The 23,608-nt window shown below is 39.9% G+C and overlaps 2 protein-coding genes across 4 annotated transcripts; both read right to left on the bottom strand.

The window, feature by feature from the left end:
- Positions 1-1,451: 1,451 nt before the first annotated feature.
- On the bottom strand, positions 1,452-3,917 carry asb12a (ankyrin repeat and SOCS box-containing 12a). Of its 2 annotated transcripts, none has more exons than XM_024420215.1 (3): positions 3,810-3,917; positions 2,169-2,937; positions 1,452-1,895 (listed from the first exon to the last, which is right to left on the bottom strand). In XM_024420215.1, exons 2-3 carry the CDS (start codon positions 2,929-2,931, stop codon positions 1,738-1,740), a joined length of 921 nt encoding a protein of 306 aa, XP_024275983.1. In that variant the 5' UTR covers positions 2,932-2,937; positions 3,810-3,917; the 3' UTR covers positions 1,452-1,737. The 2 variants fall into 2 exon arrangements, with proteins under 2 accessions (XP_024275983.1, XP_024275984.1); XM_024420216.2 differs by lacking the exon at positions 3,810-3,917 and adding an exon at positions 3,089-3,474.
- A 10,002-nt stretch (positions 3,918-13,919) lies between these two features.
- On the bottom strand, positions 13,920-22,482 carry mtmr8 (myotubularin related protein 8). 2 transcript variants are annotated; one of them, XM_042309654.1, is made up of 14 exons: positions 22,253-22,482; positions 21,667-21,789; positions 18,388-18,550; positions 18,112-18,269; positions 17,808-17,936; positions 16,601-16,735; positions 16,373-16,505; positions 16,082-16,191; positions 15,773-15,898; positions 15,591-15,640; positions 15,202-15,402; positions 14,949-15,077; positions 14,670-14,796; positions 13,920-14,576 (listed from the first exon to the last, which is right to left on the bottom strand). In XM_042309654.1, the coding sequence occupies exons 1-14, from the start codon at positions 22,274-22,276 to the stop codon at positions 14,370-14,372; spliced, it is 1,815 nt and encodes a 604-aa protein (XP_042165588.1). In that variant the 5' UTR covers positions 22,277-22,482; the 3' UTR covers positions 13,920-14,369. The 2 variants fall into 2 exon arrangements, with proteins under 2 accessions (XP_042165588.1, XP_024275985.1); XM_024420217.2 differs by having other exon boundaries at positions 13,921-14,579; positions 22,253-22,474.
- Between the last annotated feature and the right edge of the window lie 1,126 nt (positions 22,483-23,608).

Below are 23,608 nucleotides of genomic sequence, written 5' to 3'. Positions count from 1 at the left end.
TGTGGGGCACTTGAAAGATGTGACTTCATGGTTCCCACCACAATTGCAAAGTCACATTTTCATCACTTTTATAACACATATGATCTTTTCCACAACTTGGACATCTCGGCTTCTCCCTTCTGCAAACACTTGACACATGACCAAAAGCTTTAAAATGATCACACTGCATTGGTCTTGGGATAAATGCTAGAACTCTGTAGTTAATATACCCTAACTGTACTTGAGTAGGGAGAGACTCCATATCAAAAAACAAAAGAACAGATAGGTTTAACTTTTTCTTTATTCACCACACAATTCATCCGACGTACATCAATCACACCAGGAATATTTCTGTTCAAAATATACTTCCCACAAGACACCGGACATAATCCCCTTGAGGGGTGCCCTGTTCCTAAGAGACACACGCAACACTTCAAACTTATCAAATTGGGTGAGACGTAACACACGTTTCTTCTGATCCTCAGAAACACAAACAAATCAAAACCAGCCCGCGTCTCTTGATCCTCACAGCCTTAACTCTACCCACTCTCTCCACCAGTTTGGATATCTCAAATGGATTCAAGCTTGGTAAGTCGATCAGCTGCTCCTCATTTACAAACAGTACTACTACAATATATGAAGTGACATTCTCACTATACTCTACATTGCTCCGTTTTCCTTTCTTTTGGACAATATTCCAATTCTCCTTGATTCTAGGCCATTAGATTCAGAATCCACTTCCACCATCTTTACAGCTATGATCCCTTATCAATGGCACCTGTTAAATTCACTTCGAATCAGTGTAGATGAAGGGGAGGAGACTGGTTAAAGGATTTTTAGCCTGAGACAATTGAGACATTGATTGTTTCTAAGGGCTGCAGGTAGCCTAGTGGTTAAGCACATTGGGCCAGTAACCAAAAAGTCGCTGTTTTGAAACCCCGAGCTAACTACGTGAAAAATCTGTCGATGTACCCTTGAGCGAGGCACTTATCCCTAATTGCTCCTGTAAGTCGCAATGGATAAAAGCGTCTGCCAAATGGGTGAAGGGTCAAGACAAAAGGCGTAAGTGCCTTTGAACAGAGTATGGTAGTAGATGCCAGGAGCACTGGTTTGAGTGTGAAGAACTGCAGCGCTGCTAGGGTTGTCAAACAACGGTTTCCTGTGTATATCAAGAATGGTCCACCACCCAAAGGACACCGTCAACTTGACACAACTGTGGGAAGCATTGGAGTCAACATGGGCCAGCATCCCTGCGGAAGCTTGACACCTTGTATAGTCCATGCCCTGACAAATTGAGGCTGTTCTGAGGGCAAAAGGGGGTGCAACTCAATATTAGGAAGGTGTTCCTAACTGTTTGTACACATATTTATATATAAGTGTAAAGCACCTTGCACATAATTATATAATACTTTATCATACATAGTGTACGCACATAATGTTTAAAAATAAAATACATATTTTCTGATGCAAAATTAGTTTAAGACATTTTAATGGTTGTCATTTCTACTGTACATTCTATTTTACGCTGACATTGCAGTATTACAAAAAAATTCCCACATATATTATGGAAGAGGGATAAAACAAGAAAATGAAAACATGATTGCATAATTGATTGAAAACATTGAGAATAAACATTACACAACTATTCTCAAATGCAGGACAACAAATGTGTACCATTTCAACATCACTATGAAATGTTTTGAAAAAAGTAAGCATTATGTTTCATGTAGCAAAAGCATAGGGACAAGATATGCTTTCTCAGAGATGCATAGCAATTGTTGGGACTGATTTGTATTGCAAGAAGTTTATCATGCTTGATGGCATTTCCAAATGGTCAATGGACTGGATTCTGTTGATCTTCCTGAGGTATCCTCGGATGGCAAGTCGGCACTGTGATACAAGGGACTTGGGAAAACCTAGCAAAAATAACAATTGAATTTCAGTTAAGAGTTAAAACATTTTTTAAAACTGGTTATTACACATACACAAGATTCAATAGCCTATTCAAATAGTCAAATGCTGCTCTGTCAGCAAAGCAGTTCAGTACTGTATTGACAAGTAGCAATTCAATTTTATAAAAAAAAAATAAAAAAAAACAGATGCTTGTTTAATGTCAATAAAAACATCACCAGAAATCAGAAATCAATAGGAGAATACCAAAGTCATCAACAGCATAACTCCTGCATTACCTCTTTCTTGCAGCAGCAGCTCTACCGCCTCATTCTGCTTTGTGGACTTTTCTATGATGAGAGTGGGGAGGTAGACATTTGCACCAAAGTCAATCAAAAGTTGGATGTACTCCACCCCACAGCCATGTCTGAGGCACATTTCAAGCACGGTCTTCGGCTGCTTGATTTTACTCAGTAGTTTTGCATCTGTGCAGTTGTAATTTGGATCAGCCCCATAGAGAAGCAATACTTTAAAGCAGTCTAAGTGTCCATACACAGCAGACAGATAGAGGGGACCACTAGAAACACTGGCACTTGAAGTAAACAGCAAGACTTTAGATCTGGAGTTGACCTCAGCACCATGTTTAAGAAGTTGCTTCAAAATCTCAACATCCCCTTCCCTGGCTGCAGTCAGGACCGGAGAGCAGTTGTTATACAAGCTGCCATTGGGGTTAGCACCTGCCCTGAGTAGGGCTAAAACACAGTTGAAGTATTTCCCACAGACAGCTGTGAAAAGTGGAGTCTGAGCCTTCACGTCTAGACAGTCCACCTCTGCTCCATGGGCCAGCAGAACCTGCAGACACCTGAGATGACCTTTAGATGCAGCCATTCGTAAAGGTGTTCTTGGGATACCCCAGCCGCTCCTACAGTTGATGAACTTTCTGTACTTTTCTTGAGAGAGCAGTTCATCAAGGAGTCTGTCATCATTGTTGGACACTGCCTGATGGAGCAGTTGACCTTCACCGTTGTCTTTTTCTTCTAGAACTTCTTTAAACTGGATCATAGAAATCTGTTTCAAAATAAGAAAGAAAAACACCATCATAAAAGCAATAATATCCATAATACACACACTGTTGGTTATACAAAATGATGAGCATCAACTAGTTATACTGGTATCATTTTTTGTTGTTAAAAGGCTGTTGATAGCTAGCTAACATTACCTAGCTAGCTATTTTTCTATGACGAAGGATACGGCAGACATTTGCACCAAAGTGAATCTAGCTAGTTAACAGTATGTACAATAGACGGAATCATCTTTGACAATAACTAAATATTAGTATGTTTGCTAGCAAATAACTATAAAAACGAACTGGTGAAGAAGCTAACGTTAGTTAGTTGACTTCCTGACTAACAATCCATATCCGATTATTTCTGTGAGCACAGATCATTTTAAGCCAAACATGAACCCTTTTCCTAACCTGCTACGTTAATTATCCTAACCTGCTGCGTAAATTCTTCTAACCTACTACGAAAAAGTAACTTCCGGTCGTAGCCGTCTTCTACCTAGTCAGAACAGTGTCCACTAGTTACCACATCCACAAAGTCTAAATGGTCTACATCGTAAAAATTCATGAAAACATCTAAAATGTTGTTTTTTTTATTATTAATTTAAGGTTAGGCATAAGATTAGGTTTAAAATCACATTTTAAGAAGAGACCAGTCAAAACCGTTCATCACCAAGCTTTGCTAGCTTACTAGCTAAATTGGCTAAGTTAGCTAGCTAACTAATACATGCCTATGCTAATCGATGCGGCTGTGTTATCTAATTAGCTAGGGACAAGTCAACAACACAGATAAACTCATATTGTCTTTGTCAATACTTGCAAGACGAGACAATTTTCAAACAGTAACATGACTATCTAACGGGCAAACATTTGTTACCTTGACAGATGAACAACAGTCGATGTAGTTCTGGGCCGTGTCGTGGAGACAGCAGTGAGCGCGCGCATTCAAATCAAAGCAAATTTTATTGGACGCGTCGCGTACACATATTTACTACATTTTTATTTCGGGTGGACCTAAATGTTTACGTTCCAAGCTCCAACAGTGCAGGAACACCTGACAATACATGCAAATCTCTTTAAAAAAATAATGGAATTAAGAAATATAAGAACGAACAATGTCAGAGTCCGGAATATATATATATTTATCTATATGATGGTGTGTATAGACATTATGGTCAGTATATGTATAAAAAAAAGATGCGTACCGCCGTAGTTATAAAGGATAGGCCTTGACAAGAATACAGTATATACATATGAAATGGGTTAAACAGTATGTAAACATTATTAAAGTGACCAGTGTTCAATGACTATGTAATATACACAGGGCAACAGTTTCTAAAGTGCATGATTGAGTACAGGGTGGCTAGCTAGCAACAGTGACTAAAGTTCAGGGCAGGGTCCTGGGCAGCAGAGCCGCAGGAAGTAGGGGTGCTGAGGGTGATGCAGCACCGCCTGAAAAATTAGGAATAAAAACATAAAATAATAACACCCCCCTCCTTAAAAAAACTAGTGCACTGGGCATTTGTTAGTCTTCTATTAGCAGACCGATACAGCAAAAATGTATTCTAACCCCCCTAATAAATATACATAAGTACATTCTTTTAATTCAGGAAATTGAACAAACCTGAAAAGAGTTGCACATAGTCCATTTGGCCTCGCTACTGTTCTCATCTTTGTCCACTACAATATTAAAACCTGTCCGGAGGACATTCTCCTCGTCGGCTTCTTTTCAATATACTCGTTCATAAGATATGTTTTGTTGAGTTGCAATTGGCTGACACATAACAAGCTCACACAGTTCTCATGAGTCCTCATACATTAAATGAACAAAAGGACTGGTCCAGTCGGTAAATCAGTTTTAATTGAACATACCCGAGACCCGTGGCAATTATCAGACCCGAACCAAATTCCAAGACAAATGTCAGAATTTAGAACCTGCTCAGATCCCAGGTCAGATCTCAGAATTTTGGGTCTGGTGGACCCGTGAAGACCTCTACCACCATCTAACCCTACACATATCAACACTATACCAAACAAAAACTATCCCTACCAGATCCCAGTCCAAGCCAACAGCCTGGGAGGATGGAACCAATTCTCTTAACGCCCCTGTAGATCATCTGCACTAAAATCTTCTACACCCAAAAATGTATCTGCTGCTGCCACTACCGCATCTATTTTCTGGGATTTATGTTCCATCAGTGCAGTACAATTAATAACCATAGGATTTCTTGTGTTTCTAGCTATCTTACCCATCCTCTCTGGATGTCTCTATTCAGGCATACTCACTCAGTTGAATCACACACCCTTGGGCTATCCTCTTGGAAATGTTAAGAACGTTGAAGCTCATTACTGCGCTTCTATACAATTTAAAAACTCTAAAAAGCTATTTGGAGAAGAGCACATTGGTTGCTATGGCTTTATTCACCTCAGTTGATTTATACGGAATAAAAATATTAAAATGCAACAATTTCAAAGATTTTACTGAGTTACAGTTCACATAAGGAAATCAGTCAATTGAAATAAATTCATTAGGCCCTAATCTATGGATTTCACATGACTGGGAATACAGATGTGTGTCTGTTGGTCATAGATACCTTAACAAAACAAAAAAAGTAGTGGAGTGGATCAGAAAACCAGTCAGTATCTGTTGTGACCACCATTTGCCTCATGCAGCGCAACACATTTATTTCGCATGGAGTTGATCAGGCTGTTGATTGTGGCCTTTTCAATGGCTGTGCAAAGTTGCTGTACATTGGTGTGTCGGTCCAGAGCACCCCAAACATGCTCAATGAGTGACAATTCTGGTGAGTATGCAGGCCATGGAAGAACTGGGAAATGCTCAGATTCCAGAAATTGTGTACAGATCCTTGCGACATCAGACAGTGCATTATAATGGAACTCTATTTCACATCAGGTAACTGAAGCAGTAGAATCAGATTTCAAAAATATTTTTAAAAAAAATACACCTTATGGAACAGCGGTGACTGAAGAGACACACACACACACGCACACACAACACATGCACTCTACACACACATGGATTTTGTATTGTAGATATGTGGTAGTAGAGTAGTGGCCTAGGGGAACACTTAATGTGTTGTGAAAAGTGTTATGAAATGTAATGTCATGTCATATTTTTTATTGTATATAACTGCCTTAATGTTGCTGGACCCCAGGAAGAATAGCTGCTGCCATGGGGATCCTTAATAAATACAAATGTTTTGTACACTCAGTTTATTTTTCTCTGCAAGAAAACATTCTAGCATAGTAACAGTATAGCTTTTGTCCATCCCCTCGCCCGACACAGGCTCGAACCAGGGACCCTCTGCACACATAGACAACTGACACCCACAAAGCATCGTTACCCATCACTCCACAAAAGCCACGGCCCTTGCAGAGCAAGGGGAACAACTACTTCAAGGTCCCAGAGCGAGTGACGTCACCGATTGAAATGCTATTAGTGCGCACCACCGCTAACTAGCTAGCCATTTCATATCGGTTACATATACAATGTCTGAGCCATGTTTACATGTTGATTTCACACACATATTGCACATTATTTTAGTGTTGTTGATGAGTAACTGTCTTTTCATTTAAGAAAATACTGTGTTGGTATTTCTGATTGTGCTCTTATCAGGCATTATGACTCATGATCATATATGGAATCAGGAATACCAACACTTCGTATTTTCTTAAATACAAAAATTAACTACCATAAATGTTGGCATTTAATTTTCCACTGTTCCGAAACGTGATCCCAAAACCGCAAAACGTACCGAACCGTAGGTAGGGTGTACCGTTACACCCCTAGAAGTAGTAAGCAATTTTCAGGGACCACTTTTGGCTTGTGAGATTTACTTTCAGAACTACTGGCTAAATGTGTAAAAAAAAGTACAGGAGAACTCCTTTAAAGGGATGGAGGTACGAAAGAAACACAGAGATCACCCATTGCTGCACTGCTATCACACATTTTCCAACTCTAGTGACATAGACTTTTAAGAAAATCACAGAGAAGTTGTCACCCCAGGTGAGCCCGACCAACACCCCTCGCTCATGGACTATTTACTTCTACTCCTGTCTAGTATATAAGATGGCTACTGTACTAATTTTCATCACACTGTTTTCAATAGGCCTATTTGTAAATGGTGTAAACTGAGGGGATATGGGATACTTAAACTGGCTACACATTATAAACATGGCAAAAGCTCCATAGCATATTGATTATCCCTGGACAATATTGCATACTCGGCAGGAAACGTACAATTCCATGTAAAACTGGTATCTCAACTACAAACCATTTGTAGGAATCAAACATTTACAGTGGCTTGCGAAAGTATTTACCCCCCTTGGCATTTATCCTATTTTGTTGCCTTACAACCTGGAATTAAAATAGATTGTATCATTTGATTTACACAACATGCCTACCACTTTGAAGATTCAAAATATTTTTAATTGTGAAACAAACAAGACAAAAAAAGACAGAAAACTTGAGCATGCATAACTACTCACCCTCCCAAAGTCAATACTTTGTAGAGCCACCTTTTGCAGCAATTACAGCTGCAAGTCCTTTGGGGTATGTCTCTATAAGCTTGGTACATCTAGCCACTGGGATTTTTGCCTGTTCAAGGCAAAACTGCTCCAGCTCCTTCAAGTTGGATGGGTTCCGCTGGTGTACAGAAATCTTTAAGTCATACCACAGATTCTCAATTGGATTGAGGTCTGGGCTTTGACTAGGCCATTCCAAGACATTTCAAACCACTTGAGTGTTGCTTTAGCAGTATGCTTAGGGTCATTGTCCTGCTGGAAGGAGAACCTCCGTCCCAGTAGCAAATCTCTGGAAGACAAACAAGTTTCCCCTCAAGAATTTTCCTGTATTTAGCACCATCCATCATTCCTTCAATTCTGACTAGTTTCCCAGTCCCTTCACTGTGGTATTCTTGGGGTAATGAAGGGTGGTTCCTGATGGCCAAAAAGCTCAATTATAGTCTCATCTGATCAGAGTGCCTTCTTCCATATGTGTGGGAAGTCTCTCACGTGCCTTTTGGAGAACACCAAACGTGTTTGCTTATTTTTTTCTTTAAGCAATGGCTTTTTTTCTGGCCACTCTTCCGTGAAGCCCAACTCTGTGGAGTGTACGGCTTAAAGTGGTCCTATGAACAGATAACCCTGAAAGAGCTTCAAAGCTCCACAGTGAAGATTGGAGTATGTTTGGTCTCTTTGTTGCCTTTCTGATTAATGCCCTCCTTGCCTGGTCCGTGAATTTTGGTGGGCTGCCCTTTGTGCTGCAGGTTTGTTGTGGTGCCGTATTCTTTCCATTTTTTAATAATGGATTTAATGGTGCTCCGTGGGATGTTCAACATTTCGGGGCATTTTCTTTTATAAGCCAACCCTGATCTGTACTTCTCCACAACTTTGTCCCTGACCTGTTTGGCGAGCTCCTTGGTCTTCATGGTGCCGCTTGCTTGGTGGTGCCCCTTGCTTAGAGGTGTTGCAGACTCTGGGGCCTTTCAGAACAGGTATATATATATATATATATATATATATACACACACACACACACACACACACTGAGATCACGTGACAGACCATGTGACACTTAGATTGCACACAGGTGGACTTTAACAAATGATGTGACTTCTGACAGTAATTGGTTGCACCAAATCTTATTAAGGGGCTTCATAGCAAAGGGGGTGAATACATATGCACACACCACTTTCTCATTTTTTTGACTTTTTTGAAACAAGTTATTTTTTTCATTTCACCAATTTGGACTAATTTGTGTAACACCATTACATGAAATCCAAATAAAAATAACAGGTTGTAAATGCAACAAAATAGGAAAAACACCAAGGGGGATGAATACTTTTGCAAGTCACTATATTCCGATCATTTCCAAAAGGGTCAACGGAAAAGACAAAATGCCCATCATTAAGCAAAGGGATTCAATTAGGAGTCCAACACATGATTCTCTAGCTCAAAACAAATACCATCACACACACACACACATTTTGGGTATACATTTAAGAATATTCAGAAACTTATATTGTACAAAAATTGTTCCCATCAGCATGGTGTTCATTGCTCAACTTTTGATTGAAAATTGATTGCTCTTCCTGCACAGTGACATTGCAGTATATAAATTCCCTTTACATTTAACATCCTACACATTTCCATTACATCAAATTAACTGCTTGCAAATTCCCTTTATACACTAGAATGAACTTCTCACATTCAAAGCCCCCTGAAATAATGGAAATGACCCTCTGGCTGGTGTATTTTTTTCTTGCTCCGTCTCACAGGTTGCACTTGATTATGGAGAATGTAAACAGAATGTAATTTGCTCCATGCTACAATGACACACAGTCCATTCAGATGAACTATATTGCCTTAAAAATGTGGTTTGGCAACTCAAACAAATAAAAGTGCAATCATTTTGTTGGAAATAAATTTGTTACAGTTGATCACAAACTATGCATTATCACAACCTTAATCACAGATGAGAAAGAACACTTTATATTACTGGCCTCAATATTCTAGAAAAACCTGCAAAAAAATATAAAACACATTTGATCATTGCTTTTAAATTCACACATGCCTCATCTCTGGTACAGCCTCTTTCGTACTCTGACATGTTTGAAAAAGATCCATGCATTGCAATTTGTTCAGGCTGTGCTATTCTTTCTACATAAACAGTTGAGCATTTATTTGGTCCTTTTCAACAAAATGGCATTTCAAGAAAGTGACAAGAAAAGGCAGATATCAATTCATTAAAATGTTGTTGCAAATAACAAAGACACATGTAGAGCATATTCAGCATGTTTGCAGTAGAATAAAAGGGCATTATAAAATGCATAAAAACAACTATTTTCAGGGAATCTCTCATTTAATCTGCAATATGTAACTTTTTGGGCGACCCAACCAAAGTCACATAGAAAAGTGAGTTACAGATCTGTCATTCTCATTAAAAGCAAGTATAAGAAGTGGTATATCTGTTCTATGTGCACTACTTCTATTCTCCCCGTTCTTAAGTTTTGTTTGAGTCTTTCACTTTAGTTTTGGTACACTAGATTCAAACAGCTGAAAATACAATATAATTGGTTATGGAAAACATATTTTTCTAGCAGGATAGATGGTGAAATGATTCTCTACACAATGACTGCTTGTTTTGTGAAACTGATATAAGGTACAACTATTTGAATTTTAGCATATTGCACCTTTAACAATCATTACATCGCAAAATTAAACCAAACTTAGGTCTATACTTTTACAGCATATTCCCTTTGTTGGGGAGTATTTCAGTATCCTTGATTCATACAGAGCCTCAACATTTATTATGCCATAGAGTGGGTTTCTATAAAATACTAAATACAGTTGAAGTCGGAAGTTTACATTCACTTTGGTTGGAGTCATTAAAACTAGTTTTTAACCACTCCACAAATTTCTTGCGAACAAACTATAGTTTTGGCAAGTCAGTTAGGACATCTACTTTGTGCATGACACAAGTAATTTTTCCAACAATTGTTTACAGACTGATAATTTCACTTATAATTCACTGTATCACAATTCCAGTGGGTCAGAAGTTCACATGCACTAAGTTGACTGTGCCTTTAAACAGCTTGGAAACTTCAAACAAATGTCATGGCTTTAGAAGCTTCTGATAGGCTAATTGATCTAATTTGAGTCAATTGGAGGTGTACCTGTGGATGTATTTCAAGGCCTACCTTCAAACTCAGTGCCTCATTGCTTGACATAATGGGAGAATCAAAAGAAATCAACCAAGACCTCAGAAAAAGGAAGGAAGAAGACGCGTTCTGTCTCCTAGAGATGAACGTACTTTGGTGCGAAAAGTGCAAATCAATCCCAGAACAACAGCAAAGGACCTTGTGAAGATGCTGGAGGAAACAGGTACAAAAGTATCTATATCCATAGTAAAACAAGTCCTGTATCGGCATAACCTGAAGGGGCGCTCAGCAAGGAAGCCATTGCTCCAAAACTGCCATAAAAAAGCCAAACTACGGATTGCAACTGCACATGGGAACAAAGATCGTACTTTTTGGAGAATTGTCCTCTGGTCCGATGAAACAAAAATAGAACTGTTTGGCCATAATGATCATCATTATGTTTGGAGGAAAAAGGGGTAGGCTTGCAAGCTGAAGAACACCATCCCAACCGTGAAGCTCGGGAATGGCAGCATCATGTTGTGGGGGTGCATTCACAAAATAGATGGCATCATGAGGGGGGAAAATGGAGATATATTGAAGCAACATCTCAAGACATCAGTCAGGAAGTTAAAGCTTGGTCGCAAATGGGTCTTCCAAATGGACAATGACCCCTAACATATTTTCAAAGTTTTGGCAAAATGGCTTAGGGACAAAGTCAAGGTATTGGAGTGGCCATCACAAAGCCCTGACCTCAATCATATTGAACATTTGTGGGCAGAACTGAAAAAGCATGTGCAAGCAAGGAGGACACCTAGTCATTCAAAGGTTTTTCTTAATTTTTTACTATTTTCTACATTGTAGAACAATGGCGAAGACATCAAAACTATGAAATAACACATCATGTAGGAATCATGTAGTAACCTAAAAGTGTTAAACAAATCAAAATATATTTTATATTTGAGATCCCTTTGCCTTGATGAAAGCTTTGCACAGTCTTGGCATTCTCTCAACCAGCTTCACCTGGAATGCTTTTCCAACAGTCTTGAAGGAGTTCCCACATATGCTGAGTATTGTTGGCTGCTATTCCTTTACTCTGCGGTCCAACTCATCACAAAACATCCCAATTTGGTTAAGGTCAGGTGATTGTGGAGGCCAGGTCATCTGATTCAGCACTCCATCACTCTGCTTCTTTGTCAAATAGCCCTTACACAACCTGGAGGTGTGTTGGGTAATTGTCCTGTTGAAAAACAAATGATAGTGGGACTAAGGGCAAACAAGATGGGATGGTGTATCGCTGCAGAATGCTGTGATGTGCCTTGAATTCGAAATAATTCACAGTGTCACCAGCAAAGCACCCCCACTTCTCCTCCTCCATGTTTCACGGTGGGAACCACACATGTGGAGATCACCCGTTCACCTACTCTGCGTCTCACAAAGACACGGCGGTTGGAACCATCAGACCAAAGGACAGATTTCCACCGGTCTAATATCCATTGCTCGTGTTTCTTGGCCCAAGCAAGTCTCTTCTTATTATTGGTGTCCTTTAGTAGTGGTTTCTTTGCAGCAATTTGACCATGAAGGCTTGATTCAAGCAGTCTCCTCTGAACAGTTGGATGTTGAGATGTGTCTGTTAAGTGAACTCTGTGAAGCATTTATTTGGGCTGCAGTCTGAGGTGCAGTTAAATCTAATGAAGGTAACTCTGAGTCTTCCTTTCCTGTGGCGGTCCTACTCATGAGAGCCAGTTACATCATAGCACTTGAAGAAACTGCATTGACTGACCTTCATGCCTTAAAACGATGGACTAATTTCTCTTTGCTTGTTTGAGCTGTTCTTGGCATAATATGGACTTGGTATTTTACCAAATAGGGCTATCTTCTGTATACCAACCCTACCTTCTCAGAACACAACTGATCGGCTCAAACGCATTAAGGAAAGAAATTCCACAAATGAACTTTTAACAAGGCACACCTGTTAATTGAAATGCATTCCAAGTGACTACCTCATGAAGCTGGTTGAGAGAATGCCAAGACCATGCAAAGCTGTCAAGGCAAAGGGTAGCTACTTTGAAGAATCTCAAATATTTATTTTACCTTTATTTAACTAGACAAGTCAGTTAAGAACAAATTCTTATTTTCAATGACGTCCCAGGAACAGAGGATTAACTGCCTTGTTCAGGGGCAGAATGACAGATTTGTACTTTGTCAGCACGGGGATTCGATTTTGCAACCTTTCGGTTACTAGTCCAATGCTCTAACCACTAGGCTACCTGCCCACCCATATAAAAATATACTTTGATTTATTTAACACTATTGGTTACTACCTGATTCCATATGTGTTATTAGTTTGTCTTCACTATTATTCTACAAAGTAGAAAAAAATAAGAAAAACCCTTGAATGAGTAGGTGTGTCCAAACTTTTGACTGGTACTGGTATATATATATATATATATATATATATATGACATTCCAAAAGTATTCAGACCCCTTGACTTTCTCCACATTTTGTTACATTACAGTCTTATTCTAAAATAGATTTTTTTAATTAAAAAAATGTATTCCCCCTAATCTACACACAATATGACAAAGCGGAAAAAAAACAGGATTCTAGACATTTTTGCAAATGTATAAAAAATAAAGATTAATACCTTATTTACATAAGTATTCAGCTATGAGACTCGAAATTGAGCTCAGGTGCATCCTGTTTTCATTGATCATCCTTGAGATGTTTCTACAACTTGGAGACCACCTGTGGTAAATTCAATTGACTGAAAATGATTTGCAAAGGAACACACCTGTCTATATAAAAAGGTCCCATAGTTGACGGGGCATTTCAGAGCAAAGACCAAGCCATGAGGTTGAAAGATTTGTCCGCAGACCTCCGAGACAGAATTGTGTCGAGGCACAGATCTGGGGGAAGGTACAAAATAAAAATCTACTGCATTGAAGGGCCTCCGTCATTCTTAAACGGAAGAAGTTTGGAACAACCAAGAATCTTCCTAGAGCTGGCCGCCCGGCCAAACCAATCAGGCCTTTACAGTAGAGTGGCCAGACGGAAGCCACTCCTCAGTAAAAGGCACATGACAGGCCACTTGGAGTTTGCCAAAAGGCACCTAAAGGAATCTCAGAACATGAGAAACAAGATACTCTGGTCTGATGAAACCAAGCATTGAGCCAAGACAATGCAGGAGTGGCTTTGGGACAAGTCTCTGAATGTCCTTGAGTGGCCCTGCTAGAGCCCGGACTTGAACCTGATTGAACATCTCTAGAGAGACCTGAAAATAGTTGTGCAGCGACGCTCCCCATCCAACCTGACAGAGCTTGAGAGGATCTGCAGAGAATAATGGGAGAAACTCCCCAAATACAGGTGTACCAAGCGTGTAGCTCGAGGCTGTTGAAGCACCTTTGGCAGCGATTTCAAAGTGCTGAGTAAACATAACATAACATAGTAATACATATGTAAAAACTGTTAATAAGGCTGTAACGTAACAAACTGTGGAATAAGTCAAGTGGTCTGAATACTTTCCAAAGACACTGTATTTATCCCCCCAAAAAGGTTGTAAAATAAATTGTTAAATAAATGTTCCAACTTCTATGGCTGCTAAAGAATTGGATCAGAATTTGTTTCATCAATAAGGCTGTAATTTGCTCAGTCAACTAACAGATTGGATAATCAGGCCACAAGCTTAACTGCTTCAGTGGTTATTTCAGAGGAACTTTGTCCCTCCTCTGACATATTTGATCTCCATGGAAACAACTGTGCCCTTTGTGGCAGTAACTCAATTTTCTATAGCTACTGGTTCCATCTTCTCGCTCCCTGCAGTAGGTACCAACTCTATTTCAGCCTCCTCCACTGCAGCGCCATTCATGAGTGGTTTAGCATTTTCGGCTGTGTGGCTAACCGATACAGGAGACAAAGAGGTTTGTTCAGGTGGCGTGCCTGTTGGACTGCCCTGATCTGCCAGAACCCCATCCATGACTGCCAACTGCTACAGAGGAATGAACATATTGGAGAAATGTATTCAAGCCACCCAAGAAAGCTTTTACATGTGCCATTAGAAAAATCTATATCCACTTACTATCTGGAGATCTGTCATTTTCTTCTCACCCTCTGCCTTTTTCTGTGTTATGGTTAACAGGTGATCCAGAATGGACTGCTTTGGCTGCATGCCCTTGTCAAAATGATTATACATGCCACACCAAAACCTGTCAAATAAATAATGCAATTGGTATTCTATCAAATTAAACACAATTTCAAATGTTTGAAAAAAATACTCCTGTACAGATATTGTTCATGTACATTGACAATATATTTATTTGCTCATAGTGGAAAACTCAGGAAACCAATGAGAACTTACTTGAAATTCAACGGCAATGTGCTTGGCCTCAGAACCTCCCTCCCTAATGAGCATTTGTGCAGAGGATTTCTGTACTGATGGCGGTTCTCCCAGAGAAATGGCCAAACTGAGAAGGTCCTCTCATAAAGTCTGAAGATTGAAAGGATAAATTGTTCACGAACAGATTAAAACCTCCAAATCGGAAATGACTACTAAAGAAAAGGAAATCAGATGTCTGCATAGGCACTGCAGTTTATTTCAGAAGACTCCTCACCGCATCTCCTCTCGCTCTCTTTGGCAGTTGCCAATGAAATTTCCAAACTGGCAGGAGTAAACATGGTTGTGGATTTCCAAAAGGTACTTCTCGTTGTACTCAAAGCCACAGGGGTACTGCTCCATGAGATTCCAAAGACATTCAATGAACTGGGTGAATACAGGGGACACCTCCTTGGGATCCCCATCCACATGCCCACACCTGCAACTCAATAATATATCTGTTATCTTCTTATGTCCTATGTATACCATGAAAATCTTATGTTAAGACTTATCTGGGTTTTAGCTTGTCCAATAGTTCAGTTGTTTTCGTCTCAAAGTTGTGTAATTTAGCAGACACCAACATGGTTAGATGATTAGCCTTGTTCCAAATATATTAGATGTTAATACCTTTGTGTGAATTTATGCCCCATAGATATCCATTCTTTTTCTATCAAAACCTAAAATAAGAAATAAACAGAATGAGAGTTTAAATAGTGTTAAAATCATTATATTTTGTAGACAATAACTGTGTTGTCCAGCAAACAAATACTCAGTGTCAAGATAATGTAAGCAAACCACTCTGTTCTCACCATGAGTCCCTTGATGGTACGATAGAAGGGGTCCAAGAGAATGCTTGCCAAAGAACACACCTGAGCTGTGCGATCCCAGCCATCTGAGCAGTGTACAAGCACACTAGCCTTATCCTCAGCCACAGCCTTAGCAGAGACAAAGGATAGCTCAGAACCACATCATACACGCTAGTTTAAAAAACTAGATGGATACAAAGCAAAAAAATGATTTGTTTTCATACATTTCTAAGGTTATAGGTACTAAATAAGAATGTGTTGCTGTGTTTATATTGAACTAAGAAGATCGCTACATGGCAGGATGTCTATTACCTTAGCCAGAAATACTCCAGCATCCATCACAGCCTTGATGTGACGCAGCCAACCAGAATTCTCCAGTCCCGTCAAGTAGTCACTCATTGTTGGAGACTTCATAGCACACACTGAAAACAGAAGATGACAACTAAGCACCTTATAAACTTGACTTTGTCGAGCATGAACTTTGCCTGGTCTTTAGTCCATGCTGCAAAATGACTTTTCACTTTAGTAAATGATTCATAAGTATAACCCATTACATCCAATGATTATGGTTCCTCGTTTTAATGTGAGAGCAATGACAGTAACCTTCCAGAAGCTTCTGCAGACTGTTCCTCATGACATGGATATTCTCAATGCCCACAAACTGAAAGCAGATGTTTGAGTAGTTGTCCTCATTCTCGTATCCCTTCCCTGCTGCTCTATTGGCCATTGCATTCAACTGGGGAAAAAAGTAGGATGGTTTGGATTAGGATGGGGCAATTGAAACATACAGGGGAAATTAGCAATACAATTATCTGAAAGCGTATTTATTACCTTAGGCCTGGTATCCACCACATACATGAAGGTGCTTTTGGGATTAGCCCGGCTGATTGCCTGTAGCATCTCCTCATCTTCTACACACCGAGCACTTAACCCGGATAGGGGCTGGCTACAGCGGCAAATGGCAGCCTGGTAGATGAGGGGGAAACCAAAACAGCTTCACCATGAAGTGCATTTGGAATGCCATTGTAATCATTAACCCTCCTGCTGTGTTCCGGTTGAATTGGACCGATTTACAAGTTCTCTCTGAAAAATGTAGTTAATTTAATCTGATTGTCATAAGGTGCCATGACTTTGTCCACACAGGGCATTTGAACACACAAAATACATTTTGATAATTTTCATTACATTTTGTGTGTTTTATTTAACTTTTGTACACCTGTGGTATTCCCGATCAAAAATGACCAGTCTTTAGAAATGAATGGGTGAGACTACAATTAATGTATAAAATTGAGTTCAGGCACATGCCCATTCATCAGATGGACACACTTCCTCTCCCAGACCCCCACATGCATGTGTGTTTGAGTACACACATACAAACACCTCACTCCCCTTCTTGGCTTCCATGGCAACCCCCACGGGAACCTTTCTCCAATATAATCTTCCCCCAAACGAGAACCACACCTGTTGGCATTCTCACAAACAATTGCAACATTGTCGCAATAATATATACAACTTTTCTCGCAGCTCTGGTACATAAAGCTTTTTTGAGACCTTGCTTACGATTCATTCTGTGGCAGCACAATGACCAAACGATATACTGTATGTGAGGCTCTTGACCATATATTTTATCATGACACTGGTGAGGAGAGTCTTCACCAGTGCACAATATGTTTCATCTGAGTATTTGTAGTCAAAATAATCCATACATTATGCTTTTTTTTTTTTTTTTTAACTCAAAAACGAGTTGTATGAGCTCAGGTCAATGAGGCCTACAGGCCATAAATAGCAAATAGAAGTTCAAAACGTGTAATGTTCACAAGAACTTAAGTTGATAAAAAGATTTAACAACATTAGGTGATAATATATGTATTATTATGGATTTATAAATCAGCTATAATGGGACGGTCATTTTGGGCCGGGAACACAGAATTAATTAACATTAAACAAACACAACAGGAGGGTTAACAGATACAGTAAGTATAGCATGCGCAGAGATGAGACTGAACCTTGCATTAAATAAGGGAGAGTCTGAACTTACATTACTTTCCTTGTGGTAGTAGGAGAGAGTAGGAATGCGCCCCCTGCTCCTGAATTTGGCACTCCCAAAGACTGTGCCCTTGCTTGCGGTTTTAGGAATGCCCAGTTCTGAGTGATATGTGCTGCAAAGCTAAGCAATCCAGAGGGAACAGAATAACGTGTGCATGCATTAGTTGCAAATGCCTTTGCTTGATGAGAAGCTAATGCAAAACTAAAGAATTGCATGGGGGAGGCAAGACAGCATTTGTTTGACAAAAAAGCAAATCCAATAAAGAGTCTGAAAGGCATATGATTGCTTAACTTACCTCATAGTTCTTGTTGAGGTCTGTCATTTCCCAAAACTCATTGGGCAATCCCATTCTTTTGAAATCCATGGCTGAGTCAATAAAGCCCCAACCATTTCTTCTCTCATCTTCATCTTGTTTTGGGTTGTAAAGAAAAGCATACAACTCTTCCACTTTCCCTATAAAAAAATGTCCAATGTTACTGTATGGACGAATTGTATAAATATTCACAGTGGATCATAATTTTGTTTTTCCCCGAAAGGGAGGAGGGTTGATCTGGAATGCTACTGTAAGTACCTGGTTGGGAGAGTCTGACCAGGGACTGATGAACATTTTGGCAGTCCCTCTCACTAGAAATGACAAAGTGAGCCACATGGAAATTCTTGCAGGAAATGTGAAGTGGGCATCCCATGGCTGTAAGAGGGAGTTTCTCTACTGTGGCTATGAGATGGTGTAACATCTGGTGAAGATGAGAGTGAAACCAAAAACTATTAATCTTGAGTCCTGGCTTTTAAGTTCCCTACCACTTCAATATTGGCAGAAACCCAGATAGGTGTAGGCCTAATATTTGTGGCACCACCCCTGCTACCAAGGGGCATATACAGTGGGGCAAAAAAGTATTTAGTCAGCCACCAATTGTGCAAGTTCTCCCACTTAAACAGATGAGAGAGGCCTGTAATTTTCATCATAGGTACACTTCAACTATGACAGACAAAATGAGAAAAGAAAAAAATCCAGAAAATCACATTGTAGGATTTTGAATGAATTCATTTGCAAATTATGGTGGAAAATAAGTATTTGATCACCTACAAACAAGCAAGATTTCTGGCTCTCACAGACCTTCTTTAAGAGGCTCCTCTGTCCTCCACTTGTTACCTGTATTAATGGCACCTGTTTGAACTTGTTATCAGTATAAAAGACACCTGTCCACAACCTCAAACAGTCACACTCCAAACTCCACTATGGCCAAGACCAAAGAGCTGTCAAAAGACACCAGAAACAAAATTGTAGACCTGCACCAGGCTGGGAAGACTGAATATGCAATAGGTAAGCAGCTTGGTTTGAAGAAATCAACTGTGGGAGCAAGTATTAGGAAATGGAAGACATACAAGACCACTGATAATCTCCCTTGATCTGGGGCTCCACGCAAGGTCTCACCCCATGGGGTCAAAATGGTTCACAAGAACGGTGAGCAGAAATCCCAGAACCACACGGGGGGACCTAGTGAATACCATCAGTAACACACTACGCCGCCAGGGACTCAAATCCTGCAGTGCCAGACGTGTCCCCCTGCTTAAGCCAGTACATGTCCAGGCCCATCTGAAGTTTGCTAGAGAGCATTTGGATGATCCAGAATAAGATTGGGAGAATGTCATATGGTCAGATGAAACCAAAATATAACTTTTTGGTAAAAACTCAACTCGTCCTGTTTGGAGGACAAAGAATGCTGAGTTGCATCCAAAGAACACCATACCTACTGTGAAGCATGGGGGTGGAAACATCATGCTTTGGGGCTGTTTTTCTGCAAAGGGACCAGGACGACTGATCCGTGTAAAGGAAAGAATGAATGGGGGCATGTATCATGAGATTTTGAGTGAAAACCTCCTTCCATCAGCAAGGGCATTGAAGATGAAACGTGGCTGGGTCTTTCAGCATGACAATGATCCCAAACACACCGCCCGGGCAACGAAGGAGTGGCTTCGTAAGAAGCATTTCAAGGTCCTGGCATGGCCTAGCCAGTCTCCAGTTCTCAACCCCATAGAAAATCTTTGGAGGGAGTTGAAAGTCCGTGTTGCCCAGCAACAGTCCCTGCTCTGCATCACTGCTCTAGAGAAGATCTGCATGGAGGAGTGGGCCAAAATACCAGCAACAGTGTGTGAAAACCTTGTGAAGACTTACAGAAAATGTTTGACCTCTGTCATTGCCAACAAAGGGTATATAACAAAGTAATTGAGAAACTTTTGTTATTGACCAAATATTTATTTTCCACCATAATTTGCAAATAAATTCATTAAAAATCCTACAATTTTTAATACCCTTTGTTGGCAATGACAGAGGTCAAACGTTTTCTGTAAGTCTTCAAAAGGTTTTCACACACTGTTGCTGGTATTTTGGCCCATTCCTCCATGCAGATCTCCTCTAGAGCAGTGATGTTTTGGGGCTGTTGCTGGGCAACACGGACTTTCAACTCCCTCCAAAGATTTTCTATGGGGTTGAGATCTGGAGACTGGCTAGGCCACGCCAGGACCTTGAAATGCTTCTTACGAAGCCACTCCTTCGTTGCCCGGGCGGTGTGTTTGGGATCATTGTCATGCTGAAAGACCCAGCCACGTTTCATCTTCAATGCCCTTGCTGATGGAAGGAGGTTTTCACTCAAAATCTCATGATACATGGCCCCATTCCTTATTTCCTTTACACGGATCAGTCGTCCTGGTCCCTTTGCAAAAAAACAGCCCCAAAGCATGATGTTTCCACCCCCATGCTTCACAGTAGGTATGGTGTTCTTTGGATGCAACTCAGCATTCTTTGTCCTCCAAACACGACGAGGTGAGTTTTTACCAAAAAGTTATATTTTGGTTTCATCTGACCATATGACATTCTCCCAATCTTCTTCTGGATCATCCAAATGCTCTCAAGCAAACTTCGGACGGGCCTGGATATGTACTGGCTTAAGCAGGGGGACACGTCTGGCACTGCAGGATTTGAGTCCCTGGCGGCGTAGTGTGTTACTGATGGTAGGCTTTGTTACTTTGGTCCCAGCTCTCTGCAGGTCATTCACTAGGTCCCCCCGTGTGGTTCTGGGATTTTTGCTCACCGTTCTTGTGATCATTTTGACCCCACGGGGTGAAATCTTGCGTGGAGCCCCAGATCGAGGGAGATTATCAGTGGTCTTGTATGTCTTCCATTTCCTAATAATTGCTCCCACAGTTGATTTCTTCAAACCAAGCTGCTTACCTATTGCAGATTCAGTCTTCCCAGCCTGGTGCAGGTCTACAATATTGTTTCTATTGTCCTTTGACAGCTCTTTGGTCTTGGCCATACTGGAGTTTGGAGTGTGACTGTTTGAGGTTGTGGACAGGTGTCTTTTATACTGATAACAAGTCCAAACAGGTGCCATTAATACAGGTAACGAGTGGAGGACAGAGGAGCCTCTTAAAGAAAAAATACAGGTCTGTGAGAGCCAGAAATCTTGCTTGTTTGTAGGTGACCAAATACTTATTTTCCACCATAATTTGCAAATTTAATTAATTAAAAATCCTACAATGTGATTTTCTGGATTTTTTTTCTTCTCATTTTGTCTGTCATAGTTGAAGTGTACCTATGATGAAAATTATAGGCCTCTCTCATCTTTTTAAGTGGGAGAACTTGCACAATTGGTGGCTGACTAAATACTTTTTTTGCCCCACTGTAGTTGCTTACACACCAACTTAGTCTATATCCTATCCAGTGCCTTCATATATGTGAACAGTGAAGGTGTACATAGTATGGGAAAGGGCCATGGGTTGCTTTCATACCAGGCAATTACACCCCTTTGGCGCTCAAACCCTTGCCATGCTCTCTGAGCAAGTGTCATACCCAGGTTTCCTTGCGAGTGTTACAGGAGGTCTCCACAAAGATTAGATGGGTTGCTGTTAGATAGAGAGTGCCAATGGCTGGCTTCTTTGCAGTGTATCGATCCAACAATTTCACTTCTTCCACCTGTATTTCAAATAAAAACGACATTAGGACAGATTGAGTCACCACATGCCATTCTCTGAATAACAAATATCAACAGGTGAATGAATGGCTGAGAAATTATTTCCAAGCACTCTTACTAAAACCAACACCAGGAAATCCTGGAGACCTAGAGGTTCCAACACAGGTGTGCTGACATGCAGGAATGTAACTTTAGTTAGCTAGCTAGCGTATTTGCTGTTGCTTGTTGTGACGGTCAGTCTCATGACAACTATAGTTGCTAGCTAGCTAACAATCAAACATGACTAATTTAACAGTGTTATGTAGCTAAATCAGAGAGCTGGCAGATTATTCAGTTTTAAAACTATCCTATGAAACGTAACAGGCTAGATAACGAAGTCAGGTAATGTTAGCGTAGTTGCTAGCTAACTAACGTTAGTTATTGCCAGTTAGCATCACTGGCTAACGTTAGCTAGTGGCCACCTACCTTTGGCGTTAAAATGTGCTCCATCGTCCAATGCCAAGAAATGGGTGCTGGTCTAAACAAGATTCATTTTTTAAAAACGACTTTTATTAAAATTTCGGTTGCTATTTCCCGAAGAAACTTTGCACATTCTGTAATTCTGCCTTCCTACCTAGCGCAAGCCAGCCTAGCAATAAAATGTTGGTGCGTTCAAGGTCGCCTAATTTGTAAGGAACTTCCTCTATATTTGGAACTTTTAGCAGTTTCATGTTTCAAGCGAAAAGTTACAAAGCTAGTCAAATTTGACAGTGTAGCAGTTTTCAAATTCATGTAGCCACGTGTCATTTGTGCTACAGTATGACCATTTGCACAGGAAAGAAATGCCTACCAGACACATGCATGACTTAGTAGTAGTGTGCCTTTGTACAGCATGTGTATGTGTACAACATTTCTGGACATCAATTACATGCATTTGCTGAGACAGCTTATTGGCTTTTTCAAACACACCCTCATCACTGTTCCATTTTTGTCCGTTTGCTCTGATTTTAGCAAGGGTAAAATACCAAAGTTGTGCTGATGTGAGATATTATTGTACAGCTGCAAAATTGGTACTTTCAATTATATGAAATACAACCCTTGATTAAATCATAAGAACATACTACTCTTGTTTATGCTTTTGTTGTAATCTCGATGCTGTTTAAAACATATATATTAATTATGTTTAGAAAAGGTTATGAATGCTTTCAAAGAATATCACTCACTGTATAAGCCCCTTTTCAGTACATGACACATACTACGTCACGCACAGAAGCACGGGACTTTAGGATGCAGAAAGAAAGCCATCACCATCTGTACCCGTTATGTATAGCCTATATTTACGTAGTTATTATTTATAAACAACAAACACGTTTTGGGGTTGTAATACGCTTGCAATGTTATTTTGATTATCGCTTGAAAAATTGCTCAGATTATATTTGGTTGTGATCTTTGCAAAATACCTATTTTGGATGCAGCAGTTGTAGTTTGAATGTTAACGCTCATTGACATAGGCTGGAAGCAAAGCTAGCCAAAGAGCCATTATACTTGTTTATTTAAAATAAAATAAAATGTAAAACACAGTTGATTTGCGATGATGACACAAACAGTATATTAAGTAGGACATGCATACAAATACATAAAATCTAATTATAATCTAAAAGTATTGTGAAATTCACTCATAAGCAACATGTAAATGTTTTTTGTTGTTGTTGTTGTTTTTACCCTGGTGGTCTATGAGAACTCCTTGTTTTCTGCAAGCAAATAAACGATGCAAAATATGTTTTGCAAGTGATGGATCAAGTAGCCTGTAATTTTGTATACTTTTTGAATGCTTTTCAATGA

This window comes from Oncorhynchus tshawytscha, linkage group LG30 (genome assembly GCF_018296145.1).
Source record: "Oncorhynchus tshawytscha isolate Ot180627B linkage group LG30, Otsh_v2.0, whole genome shotgun sequence".
NCBI lineage: Eukaryota > Metazoa > Chordata > Actinopteri > Salmoniformes > Salmonidae > Oncorhynchus > Oncorhynchus tshawytscha.
The sequence above is the reverse complement of the archived record's forward strand: the minus strand, read 5'-3'. Positions and strand labels throughout refer to the sequence as shown.